This window comes from Calliopsis andreniformis, chromosome 12, assembly GCF_051401765.1.
Source record: "Calliopsis andreniformis isolate RMS-2024a chromosome 12, iyCalAndr_principal, whole genome shotgun sequence".
Classification (NCBI taxonomy): domain Eukaryota; kingdom Metazoa; phylum Arthropoda; class Insecta; order Hymenoptera; family Andrenidae; genus Calliopsis; species Calliopsis andreniformis.
In genome coordinates this window covers 1,326,469-1,346,499 of record NC_135073.1, presented here as the reverse complement: position 1 = coordinate 1,346,499, position 20,031 = coordinate 1,326,469, and the positions used below count along the sequence as shown (strand labels likewise).

Sequence of the window (20,031 nt, the reverse complement as noted above, 5' to 3'; positions counted from 1 at the left end):
TTCTACACATTGAGATAAATTCTAGTATAACTAAAAGTTATAACTTTTCTAGTCTAGTCCCTCTAGTCTCTCTTAGTTTTTTCTTCTTCTCTAATCCAGGCCTGGTAAAAACATTTCCTTCATAAGAGGGCCCGCCAAGTACATTTTAAGTTTAATTTTTCAATTTCTGTATGACTCTTAAAGCGATGCATATCTCGCAAATTTTTTAGAGCGCACATTGAACTAATCGCATAAACTATAAAAAGCTGATGTACTTGACCTTATTTGATTTCGATACTTTGTAAGACTGGAATAACCACGATTTCCGCAAATATACTGAGTATACATTTTTACACCGACAACGTTTTTGTTCGGATGTACCGAGTGTTTTTATCGGGATATATTGACAGTGTTTTTGTTAAGATACATTGGCAATGTTTTTGTTTGAATCGGAATAATCACGATTTTTGAGAATATACTTGGCGCATATTTTTACACTAACAGTGTTTTTGTTGGGATAAAATACAGACTAATTAGTTCAACTGGAAACCCTGAGAGTGCTGCGTCTAGCGATAAAAGGCAGAACTAGTGCTACTGCAAGAGCCGCAAGAGGTCTGCAGTAGTCCCTCCCTCGTAGAGTCCCTGAAATTAATGAAGATAATACAACCAACAGTAAAATAACTTTTGTACTACCTTTGAATTTAGTGAAAATTTTAAAGTACTGTTTTCTGATTTTAAGGAGACGCATAAAACAAATATGTGGAAGGATTTTGAAACAAAACTACTCGAACAGTTTAATAATAAAGGGAAATTATACTATAGAAAGCATTATGCATTTAATAAAAAGCCTTGGTTCTATAAACTAGGTCTTCCACGGGAACTAATAATAGGATTCAATAGATTAAAGTCAAATTACTAAAACTCTAAGGAATCATTAGCAAGAGTAGGTATAATAAATGATCCAAAGTGTGACTGTGATTATCTTATATAGGATATTAATCATATACTATGAGAATGTCTTTTGTATGACAACGGAAGGCAAATACTGTTGAAGAAACTAATAGATACAAAATGGAAATCCCCTTCTAATATACATATGTTTCTGAGAGAACCTAGGATTAAAACATTAAAGATAATACATGAATTTTGTGATAAACATAATATTAAGATATAGATATAAGTGCGATTATATGATAACTAATATAAATGCTTAAGTAAATGAAAGTTTTGATGTATATTTTTGTATGACTTATGGATCGGAGTTGATTTAAAGCTTTTTCAATTTAACAATAAAACAAATACAGTCTCTGAAATACAGAGTGATCATCATTGACGAAGTATAATCTATCACAGACGAGTATGCAAGATAGACTAGATATAAAACGGGCTTTTGTGTTTCATGTTCTGAAATACCGACTTCCCGAAAAATCACTAGTTCTGGAGTACCCCCTGCGATTTTCGAGCAGTGGATGAAGAAAACACATTATGTTTTCATCACTGATGCGGATAACGTCAGTAAACGAGAAAATATATCTACCATACCACACATTATACAAAATATCTTACTAAACTATCCTACTTAATCATTTTTATAATTTCAACTAGTAAGCAAAAATGCTATCTACAACGGATATATTGTTGCAAAAATTGTATACCAAAGTAACAATATATTTATTCTAAATAAGATGCCTAATTTTTTATAGTTAAATTTAATGGAATAAGGAATTGTACATAAACTTACTAAGAGATATACTTGTTCTCTATTGTGTGTGTGACTCTACACAATCAAAACGAAGCCAAATCTTTAACAATGCCGGCATATGGTTCCTTTCAAACATTTTCTCTACTAAACGATCTGAATACGATTACGTAATAAAAAAAATTAACATTAATTTTCAATGTTATAAACAATTTTGCGGACGGTTTTTTTTACAAATGTCCACCGATCCAGAAGTGTAGTCTCCACCTTCAGCCGTGATCATTAATTTTTTTACACCCTGTACATTTGCCGAGGCTTTCTTCTTTCATTTAGCAAGAAATATGCCAAGTTGCTGGATTGACTTGTCTATTTTAGTTGTATCGTTGAAAGAAATGGTAATTGTCAAAGAATTTGTTAGATTTGAATTTGTCCCAATCAACTATACTTGCATATGTTGCGGAAGGTGTATTTTGGTTATGAATTTGAATTAATGTAACTGGATTGTGATTGAAACTTAGGTCATTTATTGCATTGTAAGAGAATCAAAATTCGGCGTAAGCCGAAGAAAGAAAGTTAGTAAGAAAGAAGTCAATTATTGAGAGGGTACAGTTTGTAGTAAAATGCATTTGAGTGGGGTGGATACAGTAGGTTATATGAAGCACTACCAGAATGTGTTTCTAAGATACCACCGTTGTAATTATGAGAGCAATTGTTCCATGTTGTTTTGCGTTGAAGTCATTTCCAAGGATAAATGGGATACGAAAAGAAGTAATAGTCTGACCCGATCGCCAAGAAATTTAAGGGTAAATTTGTCACCGATAGAATTTTTTAGCTTCTTTGCCAGTGAAATTACGCTTTGAGCACCTGCGTCAATGAAAAGAGGAGAGGGTCGTTCCTGCGGAGAAGGCTTTTGAGAATCTACTATCAGAGGGGTGACAGGTTTGGTTCTTATTGGCTTTTCAAAGCTACTGGAGTTTTCGTCGCTTACATTTTTGAAGAATTCAGAGTTAAGAAAATCAAACCTCGTTTTTACAGGAATGTTTGGTGTGATTGAAGTGGGCTGTACTTCGATGTCCATAGTATTGCTGCTCCTGGGGATTTAAGTTCTGTCTTCAGCTTTTCTTTTCTTGCCGGTGTTGCCTGTATGATGAGTAGTAGTGATTCCGACATCAGAAATAGTCAGAATCGAGGCAGTCCCGGTTCTTTTAGTCATGGTCATGGTGTTGATAGGGGCGGAGTCGCAACATCCAAGTGGACGTCAACTTGGTGATTCATGGTAAGTTAGTTAGGTTAATGCTGCGGTGGCATTTAACCCTCTTATAAATAATTGATGTTGAGTTTGGTGCGCATGAAACGCGCGGCCTAATATTGTCTTTGGTCACAAAGTCCAATAATTGTTAAACGTGCACTATTGTGGATTAAACAAATTAATAAGCACAGCAACACAAAAGCGTTAACAAAACACATCATAAGTCGTAAAAATACTCGAAGAAAACCATAAAATTTTCAGCGTTCGCGCGTAGCTATTACTCATTTGAAATAAATTCTGCTCAAGGTTGAATCTATACTGTCGACTATGACTACTGAATGTCAAATCACGCCGCAAAAATCTACAGAGTTAAGGACTGATAAATGAAAACTCGAAAAATGTCGGCTTTCCCTAACCACCGTGGCTGCCTATCAGTTAGGCGGCCCACAAATCTTATAACGAGATCGCGATTCACGTGTAGGTCGCCTTGTGGCCGCGACGGTAACTATCGTAGTTTCGTAGTTCACGGGAATGGGGAGTGCGCGTCACAGAATATGTTACAATCTTCAACATTCCTCCTTAATTATATTTTTCTAGTCAGAGGTTTAGTCAATACATCAGCCAATTGATTTGAACTCATGACATGTTTCAGTTTTATAATTTTGTTTATATGTTCTTGAATGAACTTCTTTGGGATATCTCTTTCTTCCCTTTTGTGATCTTTCCTTTGTGCACATTTTGTAACATATGAATAATAGTTTTATTGTCCACACATAATGTAGTTGGTTGTTCTAACAATGAAAGTTCGGTGAGTGTTAATCTTCGATTTTAATGAAATTTTGTACAATTATTCTATGGTCCTACCTAAGAATTTTGCCGTATGAAGTAGCTGTCTATACGCACCTTTAAGGGAGAAACTACCTCAGTAATCCAAGTCGCCCTTTTTACTTCGGTGCTTATAGCTCACAAAGTATAAGCGCTATAAAAAAATGTTGCATACAAAAGTTTTACTGTTTTTCAAGACCTATAAGATGGCTTTAAAAGAATTTTGAAAAAATGAATTGTTTATCAAAATTCAATTTTACCCCCCTCCCGTTTCTAACAAAAAATGTTTTTATTTCAGATAAATAAAGAGCTTTTTGTTGCGAATTCAACGTTGTATAGCAATATACAATTATTCTATTTCTTGTAAACAAAAACATTGCATCATTTCTGCGTAGTGTAATCTTCGCCAATATTGGTACGGTGAACTGAAGTAAATATCCAATTATTAGATTTTTCATTCTGATTTTCGGTTGTTATCGTTATCGTTGTTCGTTACAATGCCCCGGCAATAATAACAAACCTTATTTTCTGACCTTTGAATGCTACCGATAATGCAATATAGTGTTTGTATACATATGACGTGTGTATGGAATGGCACAACTTGCATTGTAGTTGGCAGCTCTGGACAAAAGAGAAAGAATTAAAAGGGGAAAAAAAGTAGCAATATCAGTTAATTTTACCTATGATTTTTTATAAGTCTGTATAAGAAATCAGAGTCTTGTCTCCACTGAAAAATATTCCAAAGTGTGTGGCCCCTTTTAAGTATGTGAATATTCGTTTGACCATTTGCCAATGACTTTTTATAGGCTTGTCATTAAATCTGCTCAAGTAGTTTACCGCAAAGCGTGATCTGGGCGTGATATCGGGCACAGATACAAAAGGCTTCCTGCTGCTTCTCGATACAATTTTGATTTCTTTAGTCGTCTGTCATTTACATAATTTTCGTCGTTTGTAATCATTCCACGTTCCATGGATGCTGATGTGATGATATTTAACAATGTTTAGGACTCTGAAACATCTTTTTGATATAATGTCGATATGAGATTTAAAAGATAAATCGCGGTCAAATGTAATACCGAGAAAACGTGCTGAGGGGCAATCCTTTATGAAGCAGTTGCCGATTTTAATTACTAAATATCCTTAGAATGTTCGTAAAACTTAAATTTCAATTTCAAACAAAACAAAACAAAATTTCACTTTCTGCTCAAAGTTATTCGAAGTCTTTGAATGAACCTTCGAGTTAAAATAAAGATACAGATGAAAACCTTATTCAACACTTCGAATAAAAAAAGTATTTTTATTCATCGAATGAATCCATTTATTCGAAGCACTTTGAATGAAGATAATTCGGGTTATTCGAACCATCGAATAATGAATAATGAATTATCTTTTATTTATATCACTACTTAAATAATTTTTTATCGAAATAATGCCCATCTCTGCCGTAGGTCCGCTATCTGTTTTTGCTGTATTTAGGCGTATTCCGCGCTCAGCGATTATGAATGAAATGGAATAAACGTGCACAAGTTTCGGTTATTTCCTATTTAAAAATTTTTACTTTTTTTGTTTCATTTTTAAGAAAGGTCTTACAATGTAACATATTATGGTAACGTCACTTTATTACAACACTGTATAATAACACAATCAAAATAGCAGTTGCAACAGAAATGATAAGTTACATCATAGAACGTACAACACAGATTCAAGTACTACATATGTGTATACTGTGTTTCCCCATTTCCATATTTCAGTAACAAAGATAAATCAGAAAATGTAAAAGTGTAATTATTTTATTAGCAAGTGATCGATAGCTGTGTGCGTTTGTTGCACTTAATCCCCAGTTACTGACCTCGGATCACGCTAGATCCGGCAAAGTCAGGGAGCGAGTCCACAACCAGGAGTGCAAGTTTTATTTTTCTTCCAACTTGCTACCATGCTCTTTGCAGGCCTCTCGCCAAACTCTACTGCAGATTTATTTATTCGCTTTTGTTATATTATACAATAAATGACTGCTCCTAAATTGTAGGACTTGATTGCACCACATATATTGACATTTTACTAATTGGATAGAAATAACAAATATTTCACCCACTCGGGCTCTTGTTAGCTATGTATTCGTGGGCCTTTTCATCCATTCGAAGCCATTTTGGGATTTATAACTTGCACTTGGAGACTCTTCGAGCCCCAGAAATTATGTAACCTTGACTTAGTCATCTCTACTTTGCGATTGCTTTCTTCATATCAATAACGAACGGAAGAATATTTGGGCAACATGTGCAGACTTCTTGCAACAGTAAGTTTACATTTTAAAAATTGCAATATTTTAATTTTACAATACATTACTGTGAAATGAAGCAGTAGACACCATCGCGTCGCTTATAGATTATTCCATATGAAATCGAACATTTTTCGGAGTAATATTTAGCGATGTTTAAACGTGTTAAAGGATTCTTCATAATTTTACAAATTCACGGTTGCAGCGCGTCGTCATCGCCTCGTCAAGGTCGAATCCCTTTTGCGCGTACTAGCAATATCACGCGATGCAACCGTGAATTTTGACATAACGTTAATTTCAACAAATTTTTATTGAGGCAAATTTTAAAGTGTCCGTATTTTTGAAAAGTTGTCCGTAAAGACGACAAATGGGGTTATATTCCCATTTTTGTCCAGATATGTGTAAAATATAAAATAATTGCAAAAAGAAATAGTTAAAAACAACTTTTTAAAAATGAAATAGTTTTCTCGTTTTACTGAAATGATTCTATTGCATTTATTAGTTCAGATAAAATCAAAATTTGTATTTTATAATTTGTATAATTTGTAAAATTTGGAAAAACCCTTTATCACATGTTTAAATTTGATCAAGATTTAACATGTTATTTTGAAAAGTGGCCGATTTCCTGTGGAATGACCCTTATTAACTGTGTAGGGTCGCCAATCAAAACAATTTGAAAGAGAATAGGATGAAGTATTTATTTTATGTTTATTTTTAATAGTATTTTTCTATACACACTTGAAAACACTAACCCGACATCGAGCTATTAAAGTGATCAGTCTTTTGTTTATAATTAGGTAATTTCATATGAAATCGGATGGGGTCATTCCATGGGAAAGTAGGAAATTTTCGAGTAACATCTCAGGTCTTGTTACAACATCACTAAAGATTACAATATATTAAAATTTGAACAAGGTGTGAGATGTCCCTGCAAAAAATATCCAATGTCTTATGAAGTGACCCGATGATTATTTTGGAGTACTATTTCAAATGTTGGTGCATTTTGGATGTGTTGGGATCTTTGGACATTTTCTTTTATTTTATTAGTGCTAATGACATATTCAAAATTTACTGCTATTTAAAATGTTACTCCAAAAAGCTGTCCTATTTCGCGTAGAATGAATCAACTGCTCGTACGTGTTATTTGTATTTATTGACAATTCTACATTTTCGTAAATGTAACGCTCCTGTGGCTACACCACTGCTTTCTTACTTTATCCTCTAGTTTCTACACCTTTATTACTATTCTTTCTTTTTCTAATCTCATTTCGTTTCTATTTTTTTCGCTATATATTTTTCATCCTTTTCTATCTATCCTATTCTATATTTCTTATTTATTTTTTTGTATATTAGTAATTGTAAGACTAGTAAATATTCTCATACTTCTTATTTCATTATACATTATATATTTTAATGATAGTTTAGACAAATTCTAATGTATTTCTTCGTTAATAACCTAAAAGTGTGCGTAATTAGAATAAGTCCGACATTAATAGCGAACTACTGCGCAAGCCCTAACCTCAAATCGGGAGTATATGTGTAGAGATCAGTGATTACTGTTTATGAATCAGTGAAGTGTGTGAGTACATACATGTGATAAATAACAATGAACGTGTCAAATTTTGCTATTGCGTTTAAGAAGTTTATTGATAAGATAGTGAGTTGATAACCAAAAATTATATAGGAAGGGAGTAAAATCTATTTTATCAAACTGTGTGATGGATTCGTTCACTATTCCTGACTTTGAATCGTGATAAATAAGTATTTACATTCTGTAGATTTATTGCATAAGTCGTATGACTTGAATGAATATACAAGGGTACACGTGTAGCACAAATTTATGTTAGTATTAGAAAGAAAAGTGATATAAATAACATAATATAATACATACTTCCAAATATTCATTATTTTTAAGTAACACTAATAAACATATGAACAGGGTTGTGATAATGGCAGAAGTGACAACAAATTTGAAAGTAGTACAAGATAAAATTCTTGCTGCTTCTCTTCGAAGACCAGACGTACGTTAATATTTCTTAATTAAGTACAATAAGATTTTATTTATAAATATTATATTAATTATAAATATTATATTATATTATATTATATTATATTATATAAAATATTAAATATTATATTATAACGAAGATAACTGAAAGTCAGATTTTTCATAATATAGACGTTTAAACTAAAAAATAATTTAGGAAGAGTAAATTAATTTTTTTGATAAATCTTTATTTTATATGCCCTAATTTATTAGTCTAATAATAATAAGTTATATTATTGTTTCATTATTTATGAAATAGTACCAAACTATATTCCCCTAAGTATGTTCGAAATGAGCATTTAAATCTTTAAATACGATAGATTATTTCATTGTTATTTGTTCTCTTTCAAGTAATTGCATTTAGGTATATATCACTTGTACATGTATTATGTCAACTTGCATTAATTATACCTTTCATATGCTTGATAAAATACTTTTTTATCTTGAAAGATGTTAAATATTCTTATAGGCAATATATTTGCATCTATGATAAAAGGTCAGGCTAATAAACATGGTTAGATGTTTTAATCTAGCACTATTACAAATTAGCTATATATGCTATGAATATTTTAGATGTTCATGGTTAAACTATATAAAATCTCAACTGAAGAAGGTACAAAATGTATGGGTCGTAACATTTTTTCATTTCCTAATAAAAATGTGTGTTATACACACATTATAATTTCTTTAGTTATAAAACATTCTAGATCTTTTACATGTTTATGAGCCAAACTTTAACATGTTATCAAGAAAAATAAACACAAATCAGGCACGTCAAGATATTTATTTGTAGTTTAGCTTTGTTATTTCTTCTTTAAATACTTCAATGTACAATGAAAATATTCTATACAAGGTGTAATATGTATAAGTTGTAATATTTTAATGAGTGATAGGGTAATCGAATTAAATCATAAAATATCCCATAACATAGTGTTTGATCTGGTTTTGTTTTGCAGTAATAATGCCTTAAAATGCACTGAAAGAATCCATTAACTTAGAGCAATCAGTTGCTTGAGAAGGTTGTATTTGTTTCGGAAGACCATTAACATATGGTAAGACTCTCATAGGCACAAGTCCTTCAAGGGGATTCCTATTGTAAAATGGTTCCTGTTTTCCAGGTTACTGGTTCATATTGAACGGCTAACTGTTTCCAGTCTTGGTCTATATTTCATCTGTGTTTCTTATGTACATTCTTTTCCACAAGCATTTTTGATCTTTAAAGCTTTATAAATGTTAAACCATAAGAAATATAACAAAATATACTAAGACGTTTTTCTTTGGTTACTCTCCCCTAATGTATCTGCAAAATTACAAAATTCTCTGACTATTACTTTACCATTTAGACATGTTAGCTTTATTGAATTATTACTGTAAAATAAAAGCAAAGCAGACACTATATTATGAGATATTTTGTAATCCACTTGGGGTTCCTTAATAGCCTTTAAAATATTAAAACATATACATGTTGCACCCTGTATAGGATGTTTCGTATATCTTGTATAACTTAATATCTTTGTTATCTTCGTTAATCCAAAAATATGTTTCAGTATAAAATTGTTTGGTTTGAAGCACTGAATATTGATATCTTTTTCTCTCAAGATCATTGTCTTTCATGTTTTGAATATCATTAACTTTTTTTGCATATTAATATGTTTCTTATAATGCAATATTGTAATGCACATTGAGTTGTTGAAACATAGTTGGGAAATTTAACATTCTTTGTGGCGATATGTACAAAATCAATATGAGGTACAGAATTTTACATGCTTACAATAGCATTCCTTTATAAATATTGAAAATACCTTGAAGACAATACAAATCATATTGAACATTTGTTTAAAAATAATGTACAAAAGATGCCAATGACCTTTAAAACTCGAGAAAAATGACCGTGAGAACGAGAGAACAAGAATCATAATATTCGTTGCTTTGATCTAAACAGTCTTATTCTGAAATATTTTTTATATCATTAAAAACAACGAAGATAATAAGGCTAACAAGGGAAAATTCCGAACTGAACCACCGCTTTTTGGGCTAAACCGTGGTTAGGTTATAGGTACTAGTGAGCATTAAAAATATGCAAAATACTCAGAGTTTCCCACGAGTTGTTTTTATAAGAAATTGCTTTAAACATTTACTCATTGTTTGCAATATTAAGGGAATGAGAGGTTAAACATGAAGTGGTGTAGCGGGGAGCGTAATGCGTTCGTTTCATAAGTTTTTATTTGTCTTTTTTCAAACTCGTTTTTATGTTTTCTTTTTTCTCTTTATTCATCAATGCCTAGATACATAATATTTAAAGAAACCTATGTTTTTTATTAGTTAGCACATTATTATGCTTACGTTGTACCAGTTACATATATTCTATATTGCATTATTTGTACTTATATGCTATATTATTCATGTCTTATTGTATTACAAAATATTTCGAATCCAAAACATTCGTATCTTGAGTTGTATTGTTAACATTTTGCATATTGTGTACATATGCATATAAATTACATATTTATACTTGCATCGTTTTCGGTTTCTGCTTTCATGTATCATTGTGATATAAATATACAGAAGAACTAATTTTGTTTTAATAATGCTTTTGTCTCGTCTATTATTAATAAAGAGATGTGCTAACTAATAAAACAACATGGATTTCATTAAATATTATGTTTGGTATTTCATATTTCATAAATATTATATATTTACTTATAAATCAATGAATAAAGAGAAAAAAAATTAAAATAATTTTGAAAAAAGAAATAAAATAAACAGCATTAGATAAAAATTCGAAGTGACGATTTTCGAATTTTAAAACTAACTTTCGCTCCTGATTACACCGCTTCATGTTTGACCTCTCGTTCCCGTAATACATCAACCAATGAGGAAATGTATAAAGCCATTTTTTATAAAAATGGGTGGCAAGAAACCCCGAATATTTTTCATATTTTTAATACTTACCTGTGCCTATTTTATTAATAATTAATAATTTAAGTTAAATAATAATTCTACGGTTAAACAAACTTACCTGTAAGTGAAGTTCGACCGGGATTATACGATAGTCCCGTTCGAGATGATTACATACATGGTAGTAGACCTCGTTCCGCTAGATGTCACAACGTCCAGAGTTTGCAAAAATCCCTATATACCGTCTCTCATACTTCCAGCGTCGGGCTGTCCTCTTCATTGTTTTAGAGCTGAGGATAAAATTGTGAGCACGTTGGGATAGGATATTAAAGAGCGATTTTTATAATTTAGGGTGGGATGTAATCATCTCGAACGGGACTATCGTATAATCCCGATCGAACTTCACTTACAGGTAAGTTCGTTTAACTGTAGAATTATACTTCTCGTCCCGTTCTTCGAGATTACATGGTAGTTATTTAGCGTTTTCGCAATTTTCTTTTTTTTGTCTTTTTTTTTTAAATGTGTACATTGAAGAAAAGAAAAGGTAGTTCGTATCAGTAAATAATTTTATTCATTACTCGCAAAGAACAAAAATATAATCTATGATTTATAAAATCAAACTGAAATATTTCTTTAACAAAACAAAACAAATCTTTAGTCTCTATTTCAGTCTTGTCAGTTCTTCCTTAATCACTATCTTCGGCTAGGTCTAATATCAAGTGTGAACACTCTGTGTTAGTCTTCTTGATTGGTCTATTATAAAATTCCGCGAAGACCATAAACCTCTCAGACTATCCTACTGTTCTACGAATCACGTCCAGGTCTATTCCCTTTGAAGCAGCCGCCGATGTAGCGGCGTGTCTGGTCGAGTGCGCTGAAAAGATGGATACATTTATGCCACTCTCCTAAAACCGATTTTATCCATCTGCTCAATGTCTGGGCCGATACACGTTTATAGGGTCTTTTGAAAGAGAGAAAAAGATAATTTTCTCCTTCCCTTAGATTCTTCGTGACTTCAATATACTTTGTAATAGAGGTAGCTGCACAAATTCTTAAATCTTTTTCAAAAAAGGGTATAATTAGAAGTGGCTGTAAGCTTCCTGCTCTAGACGTCTTTATGAAGTCTGATATCCTAATGTTTAGCCCTCTTCTGTTTCTAAAATATTTTCTAGTCGGATGGCCGTCAAGATCTGTACCCTATGTGCCGAAACTAAAGCCACTAGCCTCATATTTTGGTCTAGTGGGCCTAAGTCTAAACACCCCTTTCATGAATCTTTTTATGTTCGAGTCTTCCCCTATCTTATCTCTTGAAATAAGAGTAATTGCTGATCTTGCTGTGTTCAAAGATCCGAAGGAAACACCCTCTTTAAATTCCTTTGTCAGAAACTGTAAAACGACTTTTATAGTCGCACTAGGCGCCTCAATATTCTTATCTTCACAGAATTTGATTCATTTTCTAAGAGGGCTTAAATACTGCTTGATTGAAGAATCGGCTAACGAAGTCGTCATGATTTCCAATGCCTCTTGCGGCGTATCCTTATTTATGAAAGCTCTCTAGATAATTTGGCGGCTATTATGGATAGATGTTGAGCTCTCGGGTGCGATTGTGGCCTATAACACGAAATTAATAATTCTCTGATCGATGTAAAAACAATTGGCTCTTCTGTTAGCAAGGAAAGAAACAATGGATACCACGGCTGTGTGGTTCAACCAGGAACCACCACTATTCCCGAGGCTCTTTCACGTTTTATTTTCCTTAGTGTTCTTAATACCATTGAGAAAGATGGAGACGCGTAAAAGAAAAATTCTTTCCACGAAATTGTAAATGCATCTACAGCTACTATGGATGGTTCTGGTAACCATGATACAAATTGTTCACATTTTTTATTGTTCCTAGATGCGAAAAGATCTATGTCCGGATAACCGAAACGATTAATGATTTTTACAAAATATCTAGGAGCTAACTCCCACTCTGTGTCTATCGAGATTTTCCTTGACTAATTTTCAACTAATTTTCACTAACCAAATGTTTTTACTCTCTGCCCACTGCCAAATTTGTCTAGCTAGATCATTAAAACTTCTAAAACGAACGCCTCCCATTCTGTTTATGTAGGCGATTGCTGTGGAATTATCAATTCTCAACATAACATTGCAGTTATTTTTATCTTCCAACAGTTGTTTTAATGCTAAATATACCGCCTTAAGTTCCAAAAACTTTATGTACATTAGACTTTCCGATATGTCCCAATTGCCAAAAATTTTCTTCTGTCCACATACTGCACACCAACCAGTTTTTGACGCGTCTGTGTATATGACGAGATCGTAACTCTCTCTCCTAATTTGATTCACCCTGAAATCTATCGATCTTCTCCACCAGGTAATATCTTCCTTAACTCTCTCTCTCTCTAATTGGCATAATCGATGTATAGTTCATATTATCATATTATAACCAGTTCCATATATTTTTCCCTTTCCACCCTCTTTGTATACAGCCAGCCATATTGAATTGCTGGGCACACCGCAACTAAAATACCAATTAGTCTGACAAATTGTTTTATTGTGCATTCTTCTTTAACTAACCACGAATTTAGTAATCTAGCAAGGTCTATCCTCTTTTGCAAGGTTAACTCTACACAGAATTTTTTGGAATCAATAATAAAAGCTAAAAATTTGCATCTCTTACTAGGAATTAGTACACTCTTTTCCTCATTAGTAATGAACCCTAAGGACTCTAATAAATTCATCGTAATATTCACATTATCTTTGCAGCTATCAAAAGACTCTGCTAAAATCAAAATATCATTCAAGTATATTACAGACATTAATCCCTTTGATCTTAGAAAGCTCATAACTGGTTTCATCACTTTCGTAATAATAAACGGGCTGACACATAATCCAAACGGTAAACATATGAATTCGTAGTACCTGGCCCTAAATTTAAACCTCAAATATTTTCTGCTTTCTTCATGAACTGATACCACTAAATATGCATCCTCTAAATTCACTGAGGCCATATACCATCCGGTTGCACCAATCTTGTTGCAACTTTCATGTGTTCCAATGTAAAATGTTCTGTAGAAATAAATTGGTTTAAATATTTTAAATTTATAATAAATCTATTTGAACCGTCCGGCTTTGAAACTAAAAAGTACGGTGGTAACACCTGATCCTGTTCAAACAGACATTGCCTTACAGCCCCTTTCTGAACTAGATTCCCTATTGCAATCTCTAAATCTTCAATTTCTTGGAAGGAGCTTTTTATTTCCTTCATCTCTTTCCTAAATTCTGTCTTCCTCGCGAAGGTCAATTTATAACCTCTGGTACAATTGAGTATAAACTTATCGGTAGTCAATTCCTTCCAAGCTAAACTCTCTACCTCTAATTGCGTCTGTATTTCGCTCTCCGGTCCCTGTTCTGCCCTTGATGTTTGATGTAGAGCTCTCTTGGTTTGAAGCTTACTCTCTGTCGTAGTTGGGGTGCTCGCCTGTAGCCCGCCTGCCAGGGGAATTGTCGACCTGACGGCGAACCCTTCCACTTTAAGGTTGATTTGACCTTGTCACCGGTTTTTTTGACAGTGACTGCTTCTTCAAATCTTGAACTAACTTACAACAGTAACTGTTAGTTACTGTCTTAGTCTCTTTTATCTTCTCACCAAGGTCTTTACCAAATACAAATTCATCTGGGACTGTGTCTAGTATAAGACATCCCTAATCTTCTTATCCAATGTCTGTGATGCACAGAACTTTCTGGTGGTCAATTGTTTGAAGTGTGCTAGTGCTAACAATTTGCCTGCATCACAAAGCCTTTGTAAGAGTGTTAATTTATCTATGTCCTCGTCGTCAAGTAACATTGAAATACCCGCTCCTAGACATGTTAAAGCCGCGCCCATCATGTCCTGCGACTCTTTATAAAAGGTGTCTTTTCTAACCGCTCCGTCATTTAAGATAGCCAAAATTTCCGTATTCATTTTTGGCGTTTCGAGAAACTTAAACCTTTTGTATTTGTTTAATACTGGCTCTAAATATTTCTCTAGTATTCCCGATTTAATCCAAGTACCCCAGCGATTTAATAACGATGGCTGTATTTCAGATTCTAGGGCCGACAACGCGGTAGCGTCAGCTCCTAATACTTCCAGTAAGTCCCCATCAAAGTAGTCATAGTCTTCCTTCTCCAGTAATTGGTCTAGGATCGATTTTGTTGAAGGCGATTGTTGCGTCTCCTGAGTATCAACATTAGGGTCCAAGTTGTCATTTTCTTCAGAATCCCCTTCTGTCGAAAAATATGACTCTATTGGGTGTCGAAACTGAACACTAACATCACCCGTCTCTAAGGTGGGTTTATTAGGATTTCTTTTCATATGTCTAATCTCGAAGATTAGCTCATGGAAAAAATTGGTCCACTCTATCTTCCTCAAAGGTAAGCTTGGTAGCCTGATCCTTTAATTCTTTACCTGTATTGTTCAGTAAATTCTTTACCCCGGCGCTTCACTTCAACGGTCGAGCTTCTATGTGCTTAACCTCACTTTACCGGTTTACTTTCTCATCCTGCAGTTTCTTTAAAATAGTGTCTAATACACTACCCTCATCGCTCCTCTTCCTCTTCTTTTCCATATCTGTGTTCGAAGGTCTACTGGTCTTCTTAACAAACTTATTTTTTAATAATATAACGAAGCAAAACTCTGTACACGTGCGACTTCTACGCACAACGAAATACAATGAAGAGGATAGCCCGACGCTGGAAGTAGGAGAGTCGGGATTTTTGCAAACTCTGAACGTTGTGACATCTAGCGGAACGAGGTCTCGTTCCATGTAATCTCGAAGAACGGGACTAGAAGTATAATTGTAATGTTATTAGTAATTTTCCCTTGTAAGTAAGGTGTGCAAGCTATTCGAAACAGTCCATGTTTAAGCACCTTAAATCTGTACTTTATTCAAACTAATGATCTATTAGAAAATTTAATTTTTGACAAATTTTTAAATTCTATAATTTAAAAACAGAAATGTATATATTTCCGAAATCATTTTTAAACATCAGAACATTTGTGAATATATTTTCCTTTTTTGTTCGTCAGCTTATACAGTACGTAAATAGAATATTCAGTTGTAGGCAAGGGAAAATTTATGCAGTGATTGTAAACGTTAAGTTGTAAACAGACGCACTGTTGTTTAAGAAAATATACGTATACAGGGTATTTCCAAATATGTGGGAAATTTTTTAAGTAGATTCTAGATACGAAGTTATGAAAAAAGTTCATGTACACATGAATCGTGATCAGCTTATAAGGAAAGTTTAAAGTACAGACGAATATGCATTGCTTTTTTTGTCTCACGTCTTTCTGACTCTAAAACCCCTATTACCATTTTCGTGTCACACCCAACGTTAGTGGCTGTGCATGAAATCAAAATACAGCACTGCGAGCGGTAAGAATTACAATTATAATATCAATCCGAAATTAAATACAAGGTGTGTCAAAAGGTTAGTTTATTAAATTATTAGTAGTTTATACAGTTCCCATAAAACCTAAAATCTCTATTTTTCTAATTATTTGAAAGCGTTTTTAATAAATCAATCATTTTCAATTATATGAGTTTAAATGAATTTTTTCGAAACGATTCACATAATACTGTTGTTATGTTTTACTATGTTTATAACAAGTCCTTTAATCCTTCACATTTTATAGTAAAATTTATAGCATACATTGAATAAATGAAATACCATGAATTCATAATGAAATTATTTTAAAAAATGGGCAAGGCATTTAACCTGAGACTAAATTTTTTAAAATGTTCGTTTTATTTATTTATTAACCTTGATAAATAAAGTACTGTTATAAGGGTTGCATCTCCGATTTTGATAACTTTCTAATATGTTATAAAGGGCATTATTTTGAACAGTCTTTTCATTTGAAAAAATTTGTGGACGGCTTTAATTTCCAAGATATTTGCAAAAAACTATTGTTACTATTGCAGTGAATTCAGTCTGTAGGTGCACGTTCGTGGCAGCCAGCAGACAGCTTATATGACGAGTAAACTAAAAAATTAAACTTCACTAATTTCAATGTTGAATTTTAACGAAATGTTCATTCCATATTTTCCATAATGTTTTCGTACATGTTAACATTCCCCTAAGAGGAAAAGATAGACGGATCAAAGTTGGTCTGTGTTAGGCTCTTTTCTGGGGTGGAAATGCAGAGCCCCTCCCCCTGTCCACGTTTTGAAATTTTGAACTTCCCTAAATGTGATTGGTGAGTGCACATATAAACAGAATACAATGTAGTAGCAGCAATGGTTTTTTGCAAATATCTCGAAAATTAAAGTCGTCCACAAATTTTTCAAAAGAAAATCTTGTTTAATATAACGCCCTTCATAACATATTTGAAACTCATCAAAATCGTTGCTGAAGCTTTTATTATAGATAATTAGCAAAATAAATACTTCTTTTGAGAATGATATTAATATTTATCTGGCATGTGAGAGTTGAGGTTCTATAGTATGTCATGTAATGAATTACACGCCGTTTGTACTTGGTCGAAATAAAAAATTTTAAATAACTTTAAATTTTAAAATAAATATTCTTACGTATTGGTTGTACCTAGTTTAAAAAAAATAATGCAAACTTGAAGAAACAGCTATACCTCGAAGAAAAAGTAACAATTTCAATGAAAAATGTTTATGTTATAACAAGAATTTGACTATAAATAGTCATTCGATTTATGGGGAAAATATTTATGTAGATGCATGCAAAAGAACAAATAAATCGGTTAAATAGTTTTAGAACTATCCTGTACGCCAATTTTGAAGTAGTTTTGAGATAAACACGTTTAAAGTTTTGGCTATACTGACATATAATATTATATAGTATCGGAGATACCAATAATTTTTGGAAACTTTTGGAATATGCCATTTCGAGCCCGTGGAATTTTTCGTTGACATTTTTTTGTAATGAATGATGTTCTACAAAGTTTTTGTTAAAATTGATTGCAGTACAAATACTTTTTACACTATCCAGTTATATAAACTTTATCATTTGGAATATCTCGTTTATTTTTATAATATTAAAAAATGTTTCAGATACAAGTTAAATGGTTGTAAAGGATACATAGTTTGATATTATTACTTTTTTCGTAAGTGATCGTATAGAGAATATATCGAGGTCGAATTTGTTTTTAAATGATTCTAAATATTTTTTACTACACTAATTGACCCAGCTGATCATTTTCTACAAAAAGGTATTAATCCATCTATGTCGAAAAATCATTAGCTTAGGAGAAATTTACCTACAGTAATTGAAGAAATTGACATTTGTAACTGCATTTCACGCGCTGCATCGCAGGTAAGTAGTATCATAAAATTCTGTCGTTCAAAGAAAGGTCCGTGCCTACTGGTCGAGTTTAGTTTTGCCTTTTGCTATAAACCATTCTCGGCTCAGTTGGTTAAAAGGCCAGGGAGACTGCTTGGTTTTAGCTTATCGTGTCTAAAGGAATTCGAGTCTACGAGGAAGTCGGCACCTTCAACGTAAACTAAAAAGAGGAATCCGCACTTTAGCGAAACGATGCTTTTGCTTCGTTAGTCTGACGTTACCACAATCCCTTGAGCCGTTGCGACCACGACTCATAGTTCAATTAAAAACTTCATGTTACACATTTAAATATCTAGTAAATTAATGGTTTTTTTGTAGAGGTTGGTTATATGAAGTGACTAATGTATTAAAAAATAATGATTCCATTAAATAAAAAGCATTGGAGACTAATGGAAATCTCCATGACCAATACCTCTATGCGTTAACCTACGAAAGAAACTCAACGTGTGAAATTATGTTCTCTTTCGAAATCATTTAACTGTTATCTGAAACATTTTTTATGATTATGAAAAGCAAGCCTAAAGAATACACCAAAGATAAATTATTGTTTTTGATAATATTTTATTATTTATCTACAAAAAATTAAAAAATTTTTGTTTATTAATACATTAATCAATCTATCTAATTATTTTTTACGAAAAAAAGTATTAATCTGTTTATATCGAAAAGCCATTAATTTACTAGATGTTTAAACGTCCATTTTTTCAACTATTGAATGTAGATATCTTTTAAGCTAATGGTTTTTTGACATAAATGAGGTAATACTTTTGTTCTAGAGGATGATCAGTTGGATCAATTAATGTATTAAAAAATTTACGACTTTATTTAAACAAACATTGGCGACCTTTATATATCCTCTACACATTCACTTATGAAAAAGGTGATAATGTCAAATTATGTATTCCTCGAAACCATCCAACTTGTATTTCAAACATTTTATAATATCAAAAATAAGCGAGATATTTCAGGTGATAAAGTTAGGCAGTCCATCTCGTAGGATGTCCTGTACGTGTCCGTCTGGGGCCACGATTTGCCCCGGCAACATTCGCACATGACGCGATATCTTTGATTTTTGGCAGTGCATGCAGTTCTTGCACCATTTTGCCACATCTCTGTGCATGTTAGGCCATACATATCTCTGCCTGACTAGTCTGTCCGTGACCTTGGCGCCCGGATGCGCAAGGTTGTGGAAGGTATCGAAAACTTGTCGACGCAGCGACACGGGTATGTATGGACGGATTGATTCCGCGGACATTTCGCAGTATATGTGGGTGTGTTCCGGTCCCCACATCAGTCGCTTCAACGTGAGAATGGGCTTGTCGGACTCCCGAATCTCTTTGAGCTGTAGGTCGTTCGCTTGTTCCCTAGCGAGTTCGACTAGACTGAACTCGGTAGGAAGACGGATTGACTCGACCCGTGAAAGTGGGTCCGCGACCGTGTTCTCATCTCCGGGTATGTACTCAATTCGCGTAGTGAATTGAGCGATGTACGTGAGCTGACGGGCCTGACGTGGTGACGCCTTGTCGGAGCGCTGTGAGAAAGCGTACGTCAATGGTTTGTGGTCCGTCGCGATCGCGAAATCACGGCCTTCGAGGAAATGTCTGAAGAAGTTGATTGCTTCGTACATCGCGGTCAGTTCGCGGTCGTATGCGCTGTAACGGCACTGCGCGGGACTGAACTTACGCGAGAAAAAGCTAAGG

At 33.3% G+C, this 20,031-nt stretch overlaps 1 protein-coding gene across 2 annotated transcripts in view; it reads left to right on the top strand.

Annotated features, from left to right (window-relative positions):
• Positions 1-7,580: 7,580 nt before the first annotated feature.
• Positions 7,581-20,031, top strand: part of LOC143185641 (pyridoxal phosphate homeostasis protein) — a 37,276-nt gene continuing 24,825 nt past the window's right edge. The window contains exons 1-2 of one of the 2 annotated variants that reach the window (XM_076388811.1): positions 7,582-7,869; positions 7,967-8,048. In XM_076388811.1, coding sequence (XP_076244926.1) covers positions 7,868-7,869; positions 7,967-8,048 — 84 coding nt within the window. In that variant the 5' untranslated portion in view covers positions 7,582-7,867. Of the gene's footprint in view, positions 8,049-20,031 lie in introns of both variants that reach the window. The other variant, XM_076388810.1, reaches the window with a different exon arrangement.